Source organism: Sander lucioperca, chromosome 5 (genome assembly GCF_008315115.2).
Source record: "Sander lucioperca isolate FBNREF2018 chromosome 5, SLUC_FBN_1.2, whole genome shotgun sequence".
Lineage (NCBI taxonomy): Eukaryota > Metazoa > Chordata > Actinopteri > Perciformes > Percidae > Sander > Sander lucioperca.
The window spans coordinates 10,106,518-10,128,385 of NC_050177.1; the positions used below are offsets into that span (position 1 = coordinate 10,106,518).

The following is a 21,868-nucleotide window of genomic DNA, read 5'->3' on the forward strand; positions in this document are numbered from 1 at the left end:
AGTTTCTGTTGAATAATCTGCCGATGTTTTACATCCCTCTCTCCTACCACTGTTTTTTCAACATGGGCCGGACCTAAAACTTTTGCTCATTTTAGCTATTAAATTATGACACATACAAGGTTATTTGTGTTATTTCATTCTTATATAAAGATTACCACGTGTTGTGCTTTTATTACCCTGGACACCTCAGAATCAAAACACAGCTGCAAACATTAACGACGAAAAAAACTCTACATTTATCGTTTACTCAGTGGTTGGTTTTCCCTTTCATTTTATCCGTTTATACATTTTCTTATCAACCTTCTCTGTATTTGCAGATGAAATATTCCTGGGTCCCAAGGGCAAGCACATTCCTTCACTCACAGTTGTGCAATCCCTGACAATCACAGTTCCCCCATCCCCCTCTGACTCCCTAAACGCCCAGAACGCGAGAGAGGCAAGCTGTCCAAGCTGTCTGGGCAATGTTCTGCAGTGAATGGCTGCCCAAACAGACTAGTAGCTAAACAAACTGTGAGTGTGTGACTCGGAGTCCTGACTCTGCAGAAAACAACCACAAATGGTTTAACCTCAAGAGGGTGGAAATATACACCGGGATTTCAACTTTTTTATTCTGTATTGTGTATGTAATATGGAGCTGTCACAAATGTTGTACACACACACACACACACACACACACGCACACACACGAAAAATTGCTAAAATACAATTTTTAAAAAGACGAAAACATTTGGTATAGTAAAAATACTCTCATTTGTTGATTGATGATACTGGACACTCTTGTAGTAGGCTATATTAAATGCAATGTAAATAAAATGTTTCATTGAAAACGTACGTGATAAGTCTGAGTGATGTTACGTGTCACATTACAATGTTTAAAATGTTTGTCATCGTTATCATTACTTAAAATCATAGTTTGTTTAAATTCGACTCATCCTACACATCAATCTGCTACAGAAAATCAGTAACGGCCCTTTTGCTTCTCATGTGATGCAAAGTATGACACAACAAGCGGCACCGCGGAAGGAGGCTGGTTGTTGTAGTGCCATAGGCTTCCATTGGCTCTAAATATGGCGACAAAAACTACATTCCCCTCCATGCAACGCAACTTGGCGTAGATTTGCACTTCCTGTTAGCTCGGGGAAGATAGCGGAGAAGCGGTCGAAGAAATTACTGATGTATTTATGTAAAATCGTAGCATAATTGTTCAGGAACGTGCTATTCTGGATCCTTTCAGGTCCATCTTTGGGAGACGACAATGGTAAATATCTCACAGTTGAACACTGTTCTATTTTTTTCTCATTATAGTAGCGTGTTACCGCTAGCCTGCTAGCATTTGATAGTTCGCTTGATAAGCCCTTCAATCATTCAAGAGAAAACGTTAGCTATCTAGCTAGTTCGTTAGCTAACTTACCATAGCAGGCTAAAGCCACAGATCTGAAGTCACCATGTTTTATCACAGAGACCGGCTACCACTTAGCTAACTCAAATAGATCGCCTGGCAATCATTTTGACTTTGTCTAAGGTCTTGCACAATCATGTTGTCAAAATGAATGGGTGTGGTTTGAGTTAGCTACTGCTAACTTACACGTTAGCTCAAGCTAAACCTTCCAGTATTTTTCAAGGTACAGTTAAATAATTGTAGAGAAATACTGCTAGGCATTCAGATATAGCTACAACTAGATATTAATAACAACGTAGGGATTTAAGGGAGGGGGTGGTAGCTAAGCCATGTCGGGTTTATTTTTCATTTATTTATATATATATAATTTGTATAACGTCTGTCACTGTTTCTATTTGTATGATGTCTGTCGCTGTTTTTGTTATGATCATTCTTAAAGGAACATGTAAATGCCATGCAAACTTCATTGTTGAATAAAAATGTTTTAACAATAAACATATTTGAAACGGTATTAATAACTAACGTTCAATTGTAAACGAGTGACAGTCGTGTCTGATCTATGAATTATCTGTTTCAAGTCAAGTGACGTATTCAGTACAGTATTTCTGCTGTAATCCCATTTCTCTCTCTCTTTTTTTTTAATAATTTTATCACATAGATCCGCTTCATCCTCATCCAAAACCGAGCAGGGAAGACACGACTGGCCAAGTGGTACATGCAGTTTGATGATGATGAGAAACAGAAGTTGATTGAGGAAGTGCATGCTGTGGTAACTGTAAGGGATGCCAAGCACACCAATTTTGTGGAGGTATGGGATTAGTCAGTATCATATGTATGCATGCATGGATCTTTTTTTCTGGGTGGTTCTGTGACAGGCCCCAATATGTTTCTTTGTTCAGTTGAACCAGAACTTTCTTTTCTCAATCCTATTAAGCACCGCATTATAATGACTGAAACCACACTGTCTCTAAAAGGAAAAATAACTGGGTGACTCAAGTGCCCCACATTATAAGCATTTTCTACTAGCTACCTTAACAAGTCCATTTTCAGAATTTCTGAGGCAATTTGAAAAAAAAAATCCTTTTAACCAATGGGTGGGATTCTAGAGAAATACCCTACCAAAAGAAAACAAATCCTGTTCTGCTGATCAGTTTAATTATAGCTTTTGTTCCAAAGTTATTAGAAATACACTGGGTGTGTTTTACCTTAAAGCCTGGAAGCTTAAATCCAAGCAAAGCTGCTGCTGTTGTCATAATATGAGAGACACAATTGTTAAGAGGCTCTATCTGTGTTGTTCTCACAGTTCAGGAACTTCAAGATCATTTACCGACGTTATGCTGGTCTGTACTTCTGTATTTGTGTGGACGTGACTGATAACAACTTGGCATACCTCGAGGGAATCCATAACTTTGTAGAGGTAACTGACACACACAACACATGATATATGGAATTAGTAAGTGAACTATGATGATTTACTTCTCATGGTCTGATTGGTTTCAGGAATGTCTGTTAATGATTTCCTTAAAAGATTTCCCCCTCCTCTACTGTCTTGCAGCTCCTTAATATCAAACCTGCATTCTTGTGGGTAGTATGGACTGCAGTGTATTATCTAAATGGCTGTGATAAATAGCACATACAGTTTCATCTTCAACAGAATATGGATTATCAGATAGTTGCAAAGACAACACATGAGTCACAGTTTAGCGTTCAGTACAAATTCATAGAATCAAATTAATTTTATATTATGCCCAGGGTGTGTCATTATTGACTTTGAGCAGTGTTAGATAATGCTAGGTCAAGTGATGCTGGAAATAAGCCTTCAGCAATAAAATAACAAATTGATCACTAATTACAAACCGAGTCTGATAGCAGATGACTGCACAGGCATTGCACAAACACTGAAATGGCTATGGCAATGATTTAGGAGCTAATACTTTTATAATGTGCAAGCATTTTGGTCTGATAAAAACTTTGCAGTTTCTTAATGTCTGTGCCAGCTACTGTATGACCTCCTTTGGCACAGTGGCCCCCGACAGTGCTCAAGTTGGCCCATAAAGTGCTACTGCAGCAAAAACCGCAAACTAAATGCATTTCAGTATTTTGTGCTACTCATTATTACAAATTTTGCTGGACAGCAGATCGACCAATCATTAAATCTGCTTCTGGGTGTTTTTCTAAGTACTTGATTTTGCTTAATTAAAACTGGTTTTCAAAAGTCTGTTCATCAGTGTATGGCAATAAACCAAGATTAGTCATAGTATATTTAATTGTGAAAGTATTTCATTTAATTGTGTATTTCAGTTCATAAATTAAACTTTTTCTTCAAACGGTAACCTACTTAAAGTGTAAATGGAGATTAATCAGAGAGTTAACCAGTCAAGCTACTTTCACAAGTATATTCAGGGAGAAAACTTTTTCATAATGTATTATCTTGTATTAAACATTTACAACAAACAAACAAATTAAAGTTGGATGGCATGTAACAAAGGTCCTGGCCCATATTCTTACACAGGGCATTTGATTTGTTTCCGTATTGAACTCAGTCACAAGGCTATATATGTTGAGTCGTAGGAACATTGGTGCCATGACCTATGACAATGTGGTTTTGATGAAAAATGAGAATTCCAGTGCTCCATTTTAAGAGCTGTGACCTGGAACGCGGGACACATCAATTTAATTAGGCATACTTTAGATGAAAACCGGCTTCTTACCATAAAGTGGATGCTGCTGCTACTACAGTGTCACTTATTTCTGCACTAATGCATCACATTAAGACTATTAACCATCCATCTTTGTGTCTTCTCACAGTCGACTATTTGGTTATCTCCTGGCTGCCATTTGATAGAATTTAAAGGTTTGAATTTTTTACTCTAAGGTGCTGAATGAGTATTTCCACAACGTGTGTGAATTGGACCTTGTGTTCAACTTCTACAAGGTAAGGACATTGCAAGGCTATTCTTGCTTTTGATATTTTTGTGTGTGTGAGAGAGAGAGAGAGAGAGAGAGAGAGAGAGAGAGAGAGAGAGAGAGAGAGAGAGAGAGAGAGAGAGAGAGAGAGATGGAGAGAGAGAGAGAGAGAGAGAGAGAGAGAGAGAGAGAGAGAGAGAGAGAGAGAGAGAGAGAGAGAGAGAGAGAGAGAGAGAGAGAGAGAGAGAGAGAGAGAGAGAGAGAGAGAGAGAGAGAGAGAGAGACTCATAAGTATGCATACCCATGGTCAAGTTGACTAAAAAGAGGAATAAAAAAAAAAATCTTTTGGAAATTGATCTTAATGCTTTATTTAAAAAAAGAGGAAAAATCCAACCTTTTAAGGACACCAATTTTCTTTGTGAATTAATAATGTATTGTAAATAAATAAATGTTCTTCCTTAAAATACAGGGGCCATAATTATACATACCCCTATGTTAAATTCCCATAGAGGAAGGCAGATTTTTATTTTTAAAGGCCAGTTATTTCATGGATCCAGGATACTATGCATCCTGATAAAGTTCCCTTGGCCTTTGGAATTAAAATAGCTCCACATCATCACATACCCTTCACCATACCTAGAGATTGGCATGGTTTTATTTCAGTTAGCCTAATAGCTGGTTTGATTTGCATTGATATGGATCTTATCTCAGTTAGCTATTAGGCTAACTGAAATAAAACCATGCCAATGGTGCTTACGAGCAGCACTGTATATAATATTCACACCCTTAGCAGTTATTCAGTAAGATTCTTTTAAATCATTTTAATGAGGGATGGATACTTTTGATAGACGGAAATGAATCCCAACAAGCACCTCTGAACTCCACAACTGCTGCTAGTGTTCTTACTAATTACTTTGTGTCTTAACATCCTCCCACATGCTTAACGTGTTACACTCAGAAAACGACAAATAAGACCGTGTAAGGGACTTCCAATTTCATCCACTATGTACTGCTAGCCTGGTCCTACCAGAAAGAAAGATTTCAACGGAGAAAACCCGCGAATATACCGCAAACCCAGACGATGTACTGAAGGAGAATGAGGCCCCGTTTACACAAAGGGAAGACGCAGATATTTTCCTGTGGTTTGGCCTCTCATTTACACGAAAACCCCGTTTTTAATCACAGAAAATGATTATTTCTAAAAACTCCGGCCAAAGTGGAGATTTTGGAAAACTTTGTTTTCACGTTTGCATGTAATCTGAGACAAACGGAGGTTTAGGCAGCCGAGAGAGAGAAAGAGGAAGTGATTCGTTGCTGTTGTTGCTATTTTCAGGATTGTGATTGGCTAACATGGGCTTGAGCTTCTTGTTACAGTGCCACCTACAGGTGTGGCGTGCTCTTAACGACATTGACAGCATATATACACGGGTACATGTAAACGAACACTTTTCTGAAAATGTAGAGGTTCTAAATGTCCGTTTATGAAAATAGCCGGCCACATGTAGTTGAAAATTGAGCGGAAGTACGTAGGAGGGCGGAGCCAGACTAATGTACTGCTTGCTGCTCCTAGGACAAAATGATCTCACAAGGTCAGCCACTCACTTCTCTCAGGTGTGTGGCATTTAGGCATTCAGCAGTTATTTTAACATGTTGATGGTACGGATGTGGAGTTGAGTAATGACCAGGGCTTAGATGATGACTTGTCAGTGTATAGAACCATTTTCCAGGAAACCCAAACCTTTCGTGTGTAAGGAAGAAGCTAATGTCTCTTTGGTTTCCAGTCCAACAACTACTACACGTGGTTTGTGGAATTTGTAGTCCTATTTTAATCCGGAATCCTTTCCGCCCTCTAATGCACTTTGTCTCCCCTTACAAGGTGTACACGGTGGTGGACGAGATGTTCCTGGCGGGAGAGATCAGGGAGACCAGTCAGACCAAGGTCCTTAAGCAGCTGCTCATGCTCCAGTCGCTCGAGTAGAATGCAGACGACCATCCTTCCTACCGGCCCACTAATCTGCTGCCCTGCCCCTGGTACCTACACCGACCTACTCCCTGTTCCCGTCACTTCTGGAATTAATTTTCCTGCCTCTACGAAGCAGACTTCACTTCTTACAGAACTTCAGGCGGGGGTGTTTTTAGAAATAAAAATAAAAAATACACAATATTGTTTACATATGGATATATAATATGGACGTTCAGTTAACCTGTTTGTCACAGCAGTCTATATGTTGCAATATTCTGTTTGTTGTACTTCTAATGAAGTCTCCTAGTATAAAAAGGCTGTACATTTCAACATGTTAACATTTCATCGTGTTAACATTACATATACCGCCTAAGTTACAATCAACTTCATATTCTGTTCACTTTTTCCCAAAGCCAGAGGCTGCAGAAATGAGTTATTTCATGAAGTACCCAGTTAGTCTTGGCATTTCTCTCTGTGAGGTGTGGAAACACTGATGCAGATCCACCAGTGTGACACTGCTCTCTCCTGCCGCCCTCCTCCTATCCTCCCTTCATTAACCTCAACTTTCATTTAATGGCACTACTGTAACTAACAAGCACCATGTATGAAGAGTGACTGCCTTCAACAGCTTTGCAGCCATTTCTACAAATCCTTGTAAAGAAAGACCTTGCTAGTGATGGCTGTATTGTCACACCCTCTGCTCATTTTGTATCTGGATCACAGTACAAGCAAACTACAACTAGAAAGCCCTTTAGAGCAATTGACCCACCACGGAAAGTTCATAATTGAATGGAGTGTACTTAGGATGAGTGCCATTTTGACAGTGTGTTATGGCAACCTGTGCCGTGTCAGACATCCTCATGGCTGATGATGGTAAACAAGTGTCGGGTTATGTTAGCTCAGATAGCTGCACTCCGGATAATAATTTCTATTGCATTTCACGATCTAGATGACTTAATGAAATCATTTACATTAAATGGTGCTTGTTGGTCACACTTAAAACACTTAAAACACAAATGCACTCAGACGGAAAAAAAAATACCTGGACGTAGATAGTATATTTGACATAAAGCAGTACTGTGAAGTTTGCTTCGTATGGCGTGTACATACAGTATCTTGGAGTATGTTGAATATTGTGAAATTAACACATGCATTCCAGAAAGAGTGGTTCTCGGTCTGAGGAGTATTTACTTGTGTAAGATCCATAAATTCCTTTGCCATTGCGTAAAATATATTGGCTTTTAAATTCCTCCTTCAAGCCTTATGAACTTTGACAAAAAAAAAATCCACTTTTATTAATTTCCATTTGCTGGACTTTAATGTTTATGAAATTACTTGTCATACTCTAATTTTAACCATATCTAGTCACAAAGGTGGTTTCAAATGTTACTGTTGAACTTTTTTGTTTTTTAAATGATTGGCAATTGTGAAATATGTACTGCTTCCGTTCTTGTCCACGTGTATTTGTTGATGGAAGATGTGTTTGTATGTATTACTGTCTCCCAGTTCAACAACCCACATTAACACATCCCATTATATGTAAATAATAAAATAACGTGATACATGAATATCAACCGTTTCTGCTTCTAATGGATTAATCTCTATGGAAAAGGCAAATTTATTGAAATTAGATTGATATTCTCCCATCAAGACTTAAGGCTAATTTATACTTCTGCGTAAAATCTATGCTGTTGCTACGCACATAGGTACGTGAAGACACAAACCTACGCCATAGCCTGACGTGCACCTCTCGAAAAATTTAACTACACGTCGCTCGGCCGTGGCTTTGTAGCGTTGCATTTCCCCCGACTCATTTCCTCGGTCTCCTTCTCCATAAACAACATGAACTCAAGGAGAGGGTTAACTTCTCCTGCTCCAGATTTCCCACCGTGGTCAGAAAGAACAGGGGAGACACTTTGTTTCTCTCACTATGACTCTAGAGTTGCTACTCGCTCCGAAGCTAATTGCAGTCAATCTCTCAGTGATCCCTCGCTCGACGCACACACCTGCACACAAGTATAAACATCAGGCCACTTACGTGAGCTACGGTGGTAGCTCTGTGTAGAGCCTCCGCAGAACCATATAACAGCCTTTGTCTTAAAATACGTAGTTAATTTCCCAAAAAATCCTGGTAATACATATTCTCCCTTAATATATTTGTTGGCTCAAGACTAAAAGAAAACCCATGAGATGACCTGTAGGTGCCAATAGTCTTAAATACAGGAAATTGAGATTTTTCTATCCAATATTTTAGCACCATCTAGTGGTAAAACATCAGTAAACCACAGTAAATGATGCAATTTGATTTTGAGGTCATCCTGACAGCCTATCTAGAATCAATAACTCAGTCAATATATCCACTCCAGCTACATTAAACCACTCTAGCCGTTACTCCATCGACCCAAGAACATAAATCCAGACAATTGGACACAGACGGCATTTACTCTTCATCTTATGGGTCCTTTGATATCCTAACCTCACTCTGACTGCCTATGAAAGAAATGACTCCACTGAAGAATGAAATATGAGGAAAATGAATCATGTACTTGGACTCTATTGTTAAATTTCACGCTCTGTTAAGTCAGCTGCCTATACACCTGATGTGTAATAAGTTATTGCTCACAGGAGAGTTAAAAAAAAGTAGTAAGATTTACCTATATTCAGGATCGGATGTACTTTCACTCCCTTGGGCAACAAACTAAGCTCTTTAACAGGAACCTATAGTCACTTCGAGACAACACACAGATATCAACATTACCATCCAGGAGACGGGAGGATTAACTGAAAAAACAAGCAGTTTACTGGGAATTGCATATTCATTACAATCAATGAGCAACACTCACCCTAAATAGACAATCTTATTTACAGTATAGGTTACTTGAGATGTACAGTAGTATTTTGGGTTGATTATATGACAGTTACTAAGCAACAACTGAGTTGGATTGCGTTCACCACATGATTGAATCTAGACAGGAAGTGAAAAAATGATGCTCTTATGGCTCTCTCTATTTTGATGACTGCTTATTATGAACTGTACAATACAGATGAATGCAAGCTGACTGGTTCAACAGCATTCAACCATTTAAAAAGGACTTGATAACTGAATATAAATGACAACTTGTGAATATGAGTGATCAGAGCTGCTGCTGACGGACTCCTACAGCTCAGGAAGTGAACATATTTCATCACTACCTCCACGTCAGCAGCGGGCAATAAACAAACAGAAGCTCAGACAGCAGCAGTTCTCACTGCTACAGCAGCCTTGTCTCACGTCAGCATAAACAAGGAAATCAAATGAAGAATCTCAGTTGTTATTTAGTAAGAAATGATAACATCTACAATTGAAATCTTTATTACAGTATACCGTTCAAGTAAAATAAAATGTACAATTCTATAGTTGCAGCATATATAAACATAACAAAACATCAAAATTCAAACGTAAAAGTGCACTTGCAGAAGTAGACAAACTATCACACAATGCCAATATTTTATGAAAACTAATAAAAACCTTTGACCATCAATCTCTTGATATTCTTTACTATCTCATGTCTGCACACCATCTTTTTCCATTCAGTGTGCTGGCTCACCTAAAACGCATATGGTTTGTATGGGATATGCTAACACTGGAGGATAAGTTTGTTTTGATCTCCTCTTGGCTGGGTCAGTATGATCTGCTCTCAGTGGTTCAGACAGAAGCAGTGCCTTTGACTCAACAGTGGGGCGGGATGTTTTTAACTTATTAACTCGCAACTTCATTCTCCTGCCGCAGCACCACAAGAGGAAACCATGTTTTAGTGGAAATTCCCTGATTCTCTCACAGGGTCTGTTGTAAGGAGAAAACATCTGGGTCGGCTCGGCTAACTCAAAGACATTTTGTAGCAGAGTAGAGCTGCTTGATAAGGAGACGTGAAAACTACCTCAAAAAAAGTTTAAAAACAGCATCCTGACTTTTATCAAGGCGCACTTACAACCATTGCTTGATTAAACAGTGTCAAGCCTCTATGAGATAACCGAGTGGGCAGCATGAAAGTTTCCCCAAACATGGCACTGAGGCAAACCAACTGTGGCTTCCTGTGACGTCCCTTACACAGAATGTGCAATTTGAATTAAAAGGAGGTCAAAAACAAATGGAGAAAAAAGCCCAGCAGGAGGAGTCAAAAGGCAGTGTTAGTGTTGCAAAGATTGATGACCCTTTCTTAACTTTCCACTGCGATAGGACCAGAGACACTGGGACTTTACCATAGGCTAAAGTCTGATGATGCAGACTTTGGGAACTTTGGAGTAAAATTAAGAGCTAAATCTCTTTTTGTGTGTGCTTTAAACCTGACCCACAGGCTCATCTATGTGGAGTGATGGGACCGTTCCCTTTGACTGTTTAGAGACATGGTGACGAGGAATAATATACTGTAGCTCCACAATATCAAGTACTGTATATTACTAAGGCCAACACTCTATGTCATAATAGTGCATTTGAATGCGAACCAAAAATTTTAATTACTCAACGTAACACACACCTCAGAGTGGGTAAAACAACTAGGCTCTACATTTGGGCCTGTATGACTTTAAAAAATCTTAACAAATAATGGATAATAAAAAGCTTGCCTTTATGAATATGAAAACTTAAAAGCGCTGACCAAACTAATCATGAAATTCCTTTCCTGATAGGTTGAACAATCATTATGCACAAAATAGTTTAGCAATAATAATAACTTACAAACAATGATGTGCAAACATAGAAAGCATATAGGTGTTATTCAAATCAAAATGAAAAGCTCAGAGATAAAAACAACAATAGGGCAGCCCATACACACAACCCTTGACTCGTCCCTGTCTGGTAAGTCACTGAGAAACCATTTTTTAAAGGTGAAGATTCCTCTTCTTTATGATCCCAGCGTGTTAACTCTGAGGGGTGTCCCTGCCCAGACACAGGGGCAAAGCTGACCCCCCTCAGGTTAGAAGTACAGAGTCTTACCAGAGGTCAGGGGTCAGGGGTTGCAGTGATCTCCATGACCACTCATCCTGGTGATCCAAGGTGTGTGAGACTGCAGAGAGAAGGGTCCCACACACCAAAAAACACCTGGAGCCGGAGGAGAGAAAGGAGACGGGAAGGTGATCACTGACATGCTCTTATCTTTACTGATTTTTTTTTTTTTTAAAGAGAGAGGAGGTAAAGTTTCTTATTTAAAAAGGAGAATTCCGGTCGATTTCAACACGTAGCTCTGTTGTTTGTAAATTTGGAGTGCTGTCAGTAGCGAGAAAAAAGAAAAAAATCGGTGCTGCCTACACCATGTTATCCTCCTGCTACAGTTTGCACCCAGGAGGCTGAAACAGGGCAAGTTTTAAACGTGCTTTTAGCCTCTTAACATGTTCGAAATGTCATTACAAGTGCCTACCCATGTGCAGTGATTCCTTCCGAGTGAACACAGTGAATCTGACTGCAGTAGATGGGAACGAAATGCATAAAAGTTGTGCTAATTCAGCTCTGTTTAGTTCCGGTGTTGAGACAGCAAGCCGAGTGCTTAGGGACCGTCTACAAACTACAACACTGTGAAAAGAGATAAAAAAATATTTTCAAAAATAGGCATTTGCTTATTTTTTAAAGGTAAGTGCTGTAGTACAACTAGCAGGAGACAAGTTATAATTGAGGTAAGTTTGGAGACACTACCTTATTTAATCATTAAATTAATAAATATTTTTGTTGTATCTCTTTTCAGTGTTGTAGTTTGTGTCCCTATGCACTCGTCAGGCCGTCTCAACACCGGAACTAAACAGAGCTGAATTAGCAGAACTTTCATGCATTTTTTTCACATCTACTGCAGTCAGATTCAGATTCTGTGCTCACGCAGAAGGAATTTCGAACATGTTAAGATTCTAAAAGCACGTTTAAAATTTGCCGTGTTATCCTCCTGCAAACTGTAGCAGGAGGATAACACGGTGTAGGCAGCACCGATTGTTTTCGTTTTTCTCACTACTGACAGCACTCCAAATTTACAAACAACAGAGCTGCGTGTTGAAATCGACCGAAATTCTAGCCTGGCTCTGCCCTCCTACTTACTTCCGCTCAATTTTCATTTCCCTTCAGTACTCCGTCTGGGTTTGCGGGGTTTTCTTAGGTTTTCTCCGGTCAAATATTTGTAAGTCCAATCAGCGAACAGAGGGAGTGGCATGGAACGATGACGTTGAGGATGCGCCCTAGAAAGATGCGAGCGAAGCCATTCCGGTCCGTTGTGGCAACGCTGCCGAATATCCAGAAGTTTAAGCCCGAGCAAGAACAATCTTTGCTGAGTTGTGTTTGTGGCCATGATGTTGTGACCCTCCTCCCCACGGGGTTCGGGAAAAGTTTGATTTTCCAGCTCGCTCCGTTAGTGGTGAAGGAGTTGGCTAAGGCTAACGCTAGCGATGCTAATGCTAAATATAAACCGATAGTTGGTGTCGGTCTCCCCTCTTGTTGCACATGCGCATGACATACGTCATGACCAAATGTTAGTGATTGGTTATGGCAGAACCAGAGTGGCTCTGGGCAGATCCAATAGTTTTAAACTTCAACAGAGTACCCGCCTTCAAGGAAGTTAACACTTGTCAATGGAGAGAGGCCAGACTCTCTGTACAAATGAAATGTACAAGAGTCTGGTAGGACCAGGCTACCGAAATTCTCCTTTAAAAGTACCACCAGTCTGGCGGCCTCTAGCTCACCCAGTAAGAGCGTGCGTCCTGCAGCGGCGTTGGTTCGAATCCGACCTACTGCCCTTTGCTGTGTGTCATCCCCCATCTCTCTCCCCCTTTCATGTCTATCCACTTTCACTCTATAATAAAGGGCAAAAGCCCCCAAAAAATAATCTAAAAAAAAAAAAAAAAAAAAAAAGTACCACCAGTCTGAGTTGATGACATGCCACTGACCTGTAGAGGGCGTCCTGTCTGTGTGGGCCTGTGGGCTGAGGCGAGGATGGAGCCCCGATCCCTAGCAATTACACTGCTGCTTATTCTGTGTGGTGGTGGTGCCTCTCGGCTGCCGCAGCTGCCTCAACGAAGCATCTCCATACTGGATACCTGAACCCATCCTCTCCGGGTCCAACTCACCTTTGAAATGAACCGTGATGAGAAATGTCAGCGATGCAGACATACCGGTATGTATAGCAGTCCTTCCAGAAAAATGCTGAGTTTTTTTGTGATTGTCGCGGGCAAAAATCCTTGATTATGCGGCACGTTTTCTTAAAAGAATGCAATGGAATATGCGGGATATTTATGCAATGAAATTGCGGGAACTTACATCATGGCTTCATTGCGGGGTTTGCAGCTTTTCGATGATGTTCACGTCACGTAATTACGTCACTTCCTAATGTTCCCATGGCAACAGGGGAAAATGGCTGCTCTTGTGTGAAGTAAATGCAACATTTTTCAACTTTCTACTAAGAAATATGTGACTTTTTTTGCAATGAAAATGCGGGGATTATGAAATCTTGCAAGCCCTGCATATTTTGCGCGGAAATCGGCAATTTATGCGGCGAAAGTGCGGCGTATTTGAAAAAAATGAGGCCCCCGCATAAATATGCAGACTTTGGCTGATTATGCATTGAATTATGCGATCGCATAATCACGTTTTTCTGGAGGGACTGGTATAGTAAGACTAAAGGCAGATCCACGGGCTTCATGGACTCTAGCAGATCTACAAGTGATCACGTGATAAATGAGCAGTGTACCTGAATCTATCTTGTTGAGGATGATGCGAGCGCACTTCAGGAAACCCTCCTCGACATTCTCCCCTGTCAGAGCACTGGTCTCCAGGAAAATCAGCTCTACATAGGTAAAACAAACCAAAAAAAGAAGCACACATTCAAGGTGGAGGAAAAAAGGAAAGTTTGAAAAAGACAGAGAGGGAAACAGAAGACAGGATGGGGTGGCACAAATTATGGAAAGGAAGCGTACAGATGAATACAGACAAAAAGGATAATAAAAGGAGATAGAGACTTGAAAAGTGAGATCATCAGTTACCATTCTCCTGAGCAAAGCGTGACGCTTCCAGGAAGGTCACCTCTCTGTCTGCTTCAAGGTCTTTCTTGTTGCCACACAGGATAATAACAATGTTGGGGCTCGCCAGAGTCCGTGCATCTGTCAGCCAGTTGGTTAGGGCGTTGTATGTCTCCCGACTGTAAGACAGGACAGGACAGATGGACACATAGTGTGGCACAATGGTTTATTGTTAGGTGTAAAAGATTGCGCTGTAACATGTTAAGCTCAAATGATTTTCAGTGTCTGCATCACCTCAAGGGTCCAAGAAACATACACATTTTGTATATGTGGTACTTTAAAGCACTCTTAACTTTGTGTTGCAAGTAATGCATTCCCAATTTCATTTCAATTTTGAATTTACTTCTGTTCTCAAATATGCATGTATAACTTTCCTTGCTCAAACAGTAGCCTCTTCCTTTATAGAAACGGCTTTATATATGAAAACTTACTAGCTGCAGGTTATTTCCATTCAAGGACAAAATACTTTGTACCAGCTGCCCAGATCATAAGTAGCAGTATCTCAGATATATCACAAGGACCATGTCCTCAAAGGGTTACTGTGTGCAAAATATAAAGTGAAGAATTGTTCAGTGTTATAGGACACCACCATCTTTTTATCAAATAGAATGTGTCTAACTTGCCAAACCAATCAAAATGTTAAATGTCTGGGTGGATTTTATTCTGTCTTTGTGCTTCCCCCTCCCCTCGTACTATTCAGGGCAAGTTACCAAGTAACTAGTAAGTCAAAAAAGTATCAAACGTATGGCGTCTGAAACTAGTCTGTTTCCCTGCTCAGCTCACTAGATTAATGATTACGTAGAGCGGTCTGTTGGGCAGCGAAGATAGTCACAGGACTTTCATGGAAACTTCTGTGGGTTGATGCCACTGCTCACCATGGAGACAGGCCCCTGGTGTTCATGGTAACATTAGGCCAGTGAGGTGAGCAGAAGGGTGTGGGTCAGCGGAATGATGTTTAACAGCTGCTTTCACAAACAGCCAAAGACTGACGTCACTCCTCATCCACATGCTGCTGCAATTGGATTCACATGCTCTCTCTTTTTGTGTCCATCTTCCTGCTAACCTTTTCACCTGTGAGAAGTGATAAATGTCTCCATCGCCCACTCACTCCCTTGTTTTTCATCTCCTCGTCCTCCTCCTCATGCAACCCCCACCCCCCCTGCAGTTTTCTCCCTCCACTTTCCCTGTTTTTTTTCCCCTCAGGTGACACTTTCTGTGACGGACTTCTGCTTCCCCGACTGATGCTGCCTGCCAGAGTGCATGCCTGTATGTTACAGCTCCTGCCACTCTGCGCTCCATCTCTCCCTCCACAAAAGCACATCCATTCTTACTAAAACAAACTGTATTACATTCCGGTCTCTCTGCATTACTGTCCTCACTCCATCTTGATTTCACAACCCCTCTATCGCTACACAAAGCTTATGAAATCCAAGCCTGTGAGTGGGTTCTGGTATTCATATTTCACTGTGTGGGTCCCAGTACATAGTCATCTAATTGTCTAATTGCACAATTTCTGGAGGTGGTATAAACACGCTATAGTGTTTTTTGTTTTGTTTTTGTTTTTACACCTCACAGACTGAAAACAACAATAAAAGGTGGTCATACAAATAAAGTGAGTAAAATGAAGTACTAGTTTCATGGGTCAGTTCATTTAAATTTCAAGTCCAGCCAGATCCAATTTCAACGGATCAAAATGACATTGCTGTGCTATGTCTAACCATGATGTTGTGTTTTCGGGGTAGTTTTTATTGATTATTTTGGGAGACATTTGGGCGACAGGCAGGTAAATGGAAGTAATGTGCTTGTGTCTATATCCCAAAATATGGAGAACATTATTTGTAAATGTTCATTCTGTTAGACAAGTTTGCAGCAGAATTAATTTGTGGAAAGGTAGAAGGACAGTAAGTGCAGGGATTGTTTTACCTGGTAATATCATAGACGAGAAGCGCGCCAGCTGCTCCTCTGTAGTAGCTGCGTGTAACAGAACTGTGGAGAGAACGCAGGGGGAAAAAAAAAAAATGTATTCACAGTATCAATCAGCTGGTGAAAGTTGGCTGGGGAAGGTTAATAAGAAACTGCCTCTGGCTTTTAACTATTATTTTTAGTCAAACACTTAGTTTTTAGTCCAGTGGAGCCGCTCAGAGACTGCGACATCTCCACATGCGACTGTGGGTAACCGTTTGAAACTGGATGTTGCCCAAAGACAGCATGCCTGCTCAGTAATTCATGTTAACCTTGTATTTCTAAAAATGTTTGCCAAACCCGGAGCAGGAAATATTGTAGACCGTTACCGGAATCGCTCCTGCCCAGCAGTGTCCCAGATCTGCAGTTTGACTGTCTTTCCACCAACATTGACCACTCTGGAACCAAACTCCACGCCGATGGTGTGGTTGGAGTCCTGTTTAACTGCAACAGGAAGGCAAAGAGAAGAGGTAGAGTGAAAAGGGGCGAGAACATGAGGTAATAGCACAGCAGAACAACTAACTTCAGCACGGTTCTGCCATTATGTTTTTTTGTTTTTCCTGGCAAAATGATATGTGCTGCTTAAAGAGACACTTTCAACTCCACTCCCAAAATCTTTCCTCTAATCTATAATATGCTGGTGTGTTGAAAAGACCTTAATCTGTTATCTTCCAACGCCTCACATCCACATTAGAGACAGCGGGAATCTAGATGAGATTAACACGGTCAACCTGCCCTCCCTTTCTCTCTCCAGTGACAGCACAGGGACTTAACAGGGTTTAATCAAATGAATACAAGCACGTGTGTGAGTATAACTAGCTTTAATAATTATGAGACATGCTTAGCACGTACTGCCTTGGTTACCTACTTACTAGCTTACTTATCAACATCTTCAGTTCTAAAGTTCAATGGATAGTTAAAATGTTTTGATATAACGGATACACTGAATTACAGGTTTGTTATGGACACAATTTAATGCAATCCAACAGCCCTGCAATAAACCCTGACTTTGTGAAGCTTATTATGTTCAGTTTTATCGACACTGTCAGAGAACTGTAGATTGAACTCAATTTTTGAAGCCATTGTTAATTAGGGTCTTTTACTGGATTGCAGTATACAGTAAGTGTTACTTTAATGTAATTTAAACATAAAATACTACAGCCGAGAAGAAATGTAATTTTTTTTCAGGGTACAAAGCCTCTTCAAAACAACAAAACAGACATAAATAATAGTAAAAAAAATAACCCTTCTTTATAGATTCCCACCTTCACATCCGAAAATTCTAACTAACTTCAAACTAATTTGATTTGTTTATTGAAAAATGTACTTTCTTTGTAGGTCCCTTAGCCAGAGAACGGTGGTTATGTCATGTTACGTGTTATATTTGGCTGGCTCAATAATGACATACTGTGAATGTTTCAAATGTGGACAGACACACAATTAAAAAATATTTAGCAGTGTACCGCACAACAGAGGGAGAGGGTTTATTTGGTGTGTGTGTGTGTGTGTGTGTGTGTGTGATGAAACTACTCTATAAATCAACAACACTTATCGTGACCATGTCAATTTCTGTGTGTCTGTGTAATAGCACAATTATGTTTTCACGCTAATGCAAACCTGATGTGACTGATAAGATTTAATCAGGGAACACTTACACTTGTTCTCAATGAATTGGTGAAGGAGGCAGGATTTCCCTGTCCCAGCACTGCCAATCACCAGGAACTTAAACAGGAAGTCTGCAAGCAGAGGAGAGGAGGCAGAGATCAATGCAACACCGACGTCGTGGGAGACTCTGAACCGGCTGCTCTTTGCGCTTCGATCCTCAGAGACAATCCTTAGATTTCCTCTTAATCCCATTGAGCTTCTACTTGGACAGCATCCAACAACCTCAAATTAGCCTACTAATCACAAAGCCTTGCATGTAATCAGTATAACCTGCTACTTATGATTCTGATTGAATATGCTTGTTTGTCTGAGGTGAAAAATGACTGTGTTTGAAGACGTCATTAGAGCAAATCCAAAGCGTTAGAGTTATTGAACATGGCTTAGGTTAACCGACTTGCGCAGGGATTGAATGACCACAGCCAGCTGGCTGTACAGATGTTGTTGTGGAGAGTGGGCGCTTACTCCGGAGAGTACAACCCAACCCACGCATATGATTCAAAGCCCAAATGACTCGGGCCCCTGACGTGCAAGGCCATTCACAATACAGACGGCCTTTGTGGGCTATGACCAAAGATAGTGCAGGGGGCATTTACATACGTAGGCTGGGCTTCAGTTCCAACTAGATATGAAACAATGTGGTGATTGAAGAAAATAAACGTGTGTATATGTGTGAGAATCATAACTGAGTTTGTGTTTGTGAGTAATGCAGAGAAAGAAAGTAAAAGTATGACAGGAAATCCGAGACTGTAAGTGCAAATAATGATTGCAAACTACACCTTTCCTCCCGAGAGCCTGCGTCAGTTGGAATTTAAAGACAGTGTGCAATTGTGCTGGCCTGCAAATGATTAGGGACTACTGTTGAGATTACCAGCAAGGTGGACATCCTGTGAGTATTCACCCAAGGTCAACAGAAACAGTAGTTTAGTAAAAACAGAGGAGCAGATGAGATTGATCTTTAGTTCCTGTGTGGCATTTAAACGTTTAATGCTAGTGCTCTTAGAGCCACCCTCATCGGCGAACACACACCACCACTAGCTCAGTTTATGGTGCACCTTTGTTTGTTGAAGCGGGTGTTTTCTCAACACAACACAAGCTGGAGGTCAAATTCACGGTAACAGAACTGCTATATAAAAGCAAAGGAGCCTACATGCACTTACAGTTTTCCTCTGCAACAGCAGTCAGTGTTACAACCACACATTGTCAACGGTCATGACAGCACAACTGACAGAATCAAAAGCTAACAGCTCTGTTTTAAAAGCTTGCCTCAGCTTTTCAGCATCTTCCCAGACATCACATAATTCCCATGCGAGATCTGCATACAACAATCAAGCTGTCAATACGTCAAAGCAATGGGGAGGAATGCAGCACTGCCCTCTCAACAGCAGCCTTTTAGGCTATTGTATTCTTTACACATCAATATTAAATAACCCCTGAGGGAACAGACTAACACTTATCTCTATTCACTTACACTGTGATAACACTTAAAACACTCAGGCCCAGATCTACCTAGGTTTATGTCTGATGTGTCCTCTGATCGAATGACAAAGTGCACAGGTAATTTGCACTTGAAGTTACATGAGAGGTTTGCCTTATTGCACAAGACAGAAGGAAAATATGGAGAGATAAACTGGAGAGATCAGATTTAATTCCACAAGTAATAAAATATGATACAAAAAGTAATATGTAACAAAGGCCAACATCAAATACAAAATGGACATTATTCACTATTTTCTGAAATTTTATAGACTAAGCCATTAATTAAAAAGAATACTGATATATTAATCAATAATGAAAATGATCATTTGTTGCAGCTCCAGTATCTACTCACATATTGCCTACATAAAGCAATATGGATTATAAAAAATAGGTTAGCTCAGTTGTCCATAAACGATTAACAAATTGTCCAATATTTGCTTTTTAAAATTAGTGTCCGTCGGACTCAAAATTGCTCTGAAAAAATTGCATTGATATTTAAAAAAAACTGCCAGATCATATTTTTTATATTTCTATATTCTTATATAAACCACATTCTGTTATACAAGATAAACTACTGAAAGAGTGCCATACGGACCAAATACCAAATTAATTCAAAACTAATGAATTCACTGTGGGCCTATTAAACCTGGCTATGTACTTGTGTACTGTGTATTCACATTGCTTTTTGCCAGTTCCACTACTGGCCCTCCACGAGAGGAGACAGCACAGGAGACTGAGACAGAAATCAATAAAAGGCTATTACAGCTACCATTAGCGCTGGCACTTTTACCTGAATACGACCCAATGGGATAAAGTTTTATACAAGGAATGAAGGAGACAGGGTACCAGTAGAAATAGATGGAGAGAGTGTGTGTGAGAGAGGAGAGGATGATGGTGTGCCATTTCAAAATAACTGGGTCTACAGTGTCAGGCCTATTGTGCCACTGATAGTATCAGGCAGTCATGTTGAATTAATAGTAATAACTTTCTGTCAGTAGTAACGTTACTGGTCGTGTGTCATAATGTCAGTTGATCACAGACAGGTGCAACCATTTCTTCTGTCAGCATGAACTTGTAATGTAGATTGGCTGAAGTGCAGACAGAAGTGAAGTTACATGGATTCAGGATGTGAAAAGATGTGGTATTAAAACTACTGAGACATGTAACAGCTGCTGCTCTAGCCTACAGGTAACCGAGGTATGTTTAGCCACAGCTATCTAACTTCCTCATACAGGCCTTGTAGCTAAGAGCTACCTCTTACAAAATACACAGCATTTAAGACTGAATGCAACATTCTTGCAGCTTGTAAGGTCACCTAATCTGCTTCAATTTCAATATGCACAGGTTACCACAGCGTCTGCAAACACATACTTCATGTATCGACATGACTGAAGCTTTGTGCCAAAGTTTGCCCAACTTTTACCTAGAAATGTATCACCATCTCTTTGCTCGTGGCCGTTTAAGGAAGCAATGCACTCCGCCATCGTAGGACAGAGGTGTCAGGTAATACACACGTAACGTTAGCACTTACAATACACCGGTTTCTTTGAATGAAATGTCAGCAGCATCAAATGTTGGTTATCACTATCAAAACAACCAGACATGGTGAGGTGGCAGCCTGCAGCTAACCATGTAGCTAGCTAACTAGCAACGAGCCAGTCAGTCTCATCACACCACAGAGCAGTGTGTATGTAACGTTAACAGCTAGCAAGCATGAAACTACAGCCTATCCGCCCGCATAAACATACCGTATGTCTCAGACATGTTGACCCTCGCTGTATGAAGGACTCAATCGGGTCTTTTTACTGTTCTCTTGGTATTGTGACAGCTGTGTGCTCGCTGGGTTCACACCTCTTCAGGGTGTTTATCTACGATGCCAGAGATTTCCTGATTCCTTCCTTTCTAGCTACTAACTAGCTCGGCTCCGACCACAACCAACACGGCAGCTGCGTCCTACGTCATTCGTCGCATTCGTGTGTTCCTGGCCGTGTAGGAATTTTGAGCAGCACGAATACGACCAACCCGACAAAGTGGAGTAGAAAATCAATAGGGGCTTCTTTGGAATAGAAATGAGTTGTGGTTTGTACATGCCCCACATTTTAAATATTTGTCAAAAATCCCGTAAATGCCCCTGTAGTTTAAATAGAAAGTTAGTCAAATTGGCTAATGTATCAATACATTCGCACTTGTTTCCTTCAGTTTGTCAAAAGTGTGTTCCCGTTAATTTAAAAAAAAGTGAAAGATACCAAAAGGCTATTGCATTAGGCTTCAGTTAGAATTTGGTTTTGTCGCTAATTAATTTAAATTTGCGAGTATTATTCAGTACAGATAAAGTGCTCACTTCGAGAACTGGAAGGCAGCATTAGTTGGTTAAGGCAGTATTTGCCCAATTAGCGGTATTTCTCAATGTCAATCAAAGCAGCTTAGTCTTTATTCAGAATGATTTGATTCGGTTATTTCCATTAAGGCCT

The 21,868-nt window shown here is 40.4% G+C and overlaps 2 protein-coding genes across 2 annotated transcripts; one reads left to right on the top strand and one right to left on the bottom strand.

Annotated features, from left to right (window-relative positions):
- Positions 1 to 1,031: 1,031 nt before the first annotated feature.
- ap2s1 (adaptor related protein complex 2 subunit sigma 1) lies at positions 1,032 to 7,839 on the top strand. The gene is made up of 5 exons (XM_031296712.2): positions 1,032 to 1,258; positions 2,058 to 2,207; positions 2,703 to 2,816; positions 4,275 to 4,334; positions 6,183 to 7,839. The coding sequence occupies exons 1-5, from the start codon at positions 1,256 to 1,258 to the stop codon at positions 6,282 to 6,284; spliced, it is 429 nt and encodes a 142-aa protein (XP_031152572.1). The 5' UTR covers positions 1,032 to 1,255; the 3' UTR covers positions 6,285 to 7,839.
- A 1,207-nt stretch (positions 7,840 to 9,046) lies between these two features.
- On the bottom strand, positions 9,047 to 21,365 carry rab4b (RAB4B, member RAS oncogene family). The gene is made up of 8 exons (XM_031296711.2): positions 21,146 to 21,365; positions 17,912 to 17,992; positions 16,586 to 16,700; positions 16,218 to 16,280; positions 14,259 to 14,413; positions 13,967 to 14,062; positions 13,167 to 13,346; positions 9,047 to 11,346 (listed from the first exon to the last, which is right to left on the bottom strand). Exons 1-7 carry the CDS (start codon positions 21,159 to 21,161, stop codon positions 13,228 to 13,230), a joined length of 645 nt encoding a protein of 214 aa, XP_031152571.1. The 5' UTR covers positions 21,162 to 21,365; the 3' UTR covers positions 9,047 to 11,346; positions 13,167 to 13,227.
- Between the last annotated feature and the right edge of the window lie 503 nt (positions 21,366 to 21,868).

Bases quoted from the DNA above. Each gene is read 5' to 3' on its own strand.
- ap2s1 (XM_031296712.2), top strand. The intron at 2,817-4,274 runs GTAACTGACACA...TTTTACTCTAAG, and splicing joins GAATCCATAACTTTGTAGAG to GTGCTGAATGAGTATTTCCA. The intron at 4,335-6,182 runs GTAAGGACATTG...TCCCCTTACAAG, and splicing joins TTGTGTTCAACTTCTACAAG to GTGTACACGGTGGTGGACGA.
- rab4b (XM_031296711.2), bottom strand. The intron at 16,701-17,911 runs GTAAGTGTTCCC...TTCCTGTTGCAG, and splicing joins CCAATTCATTGAGAACAAGT to TTAAACAGGACTCCAACCAC. The intron at 14,414-16,217 runs GTAAAACAATCC...CCTGTCTTACAG, and splicing joins CTCGTCTATGATATTACCAG to TCGGGAGACATACAACGCCC.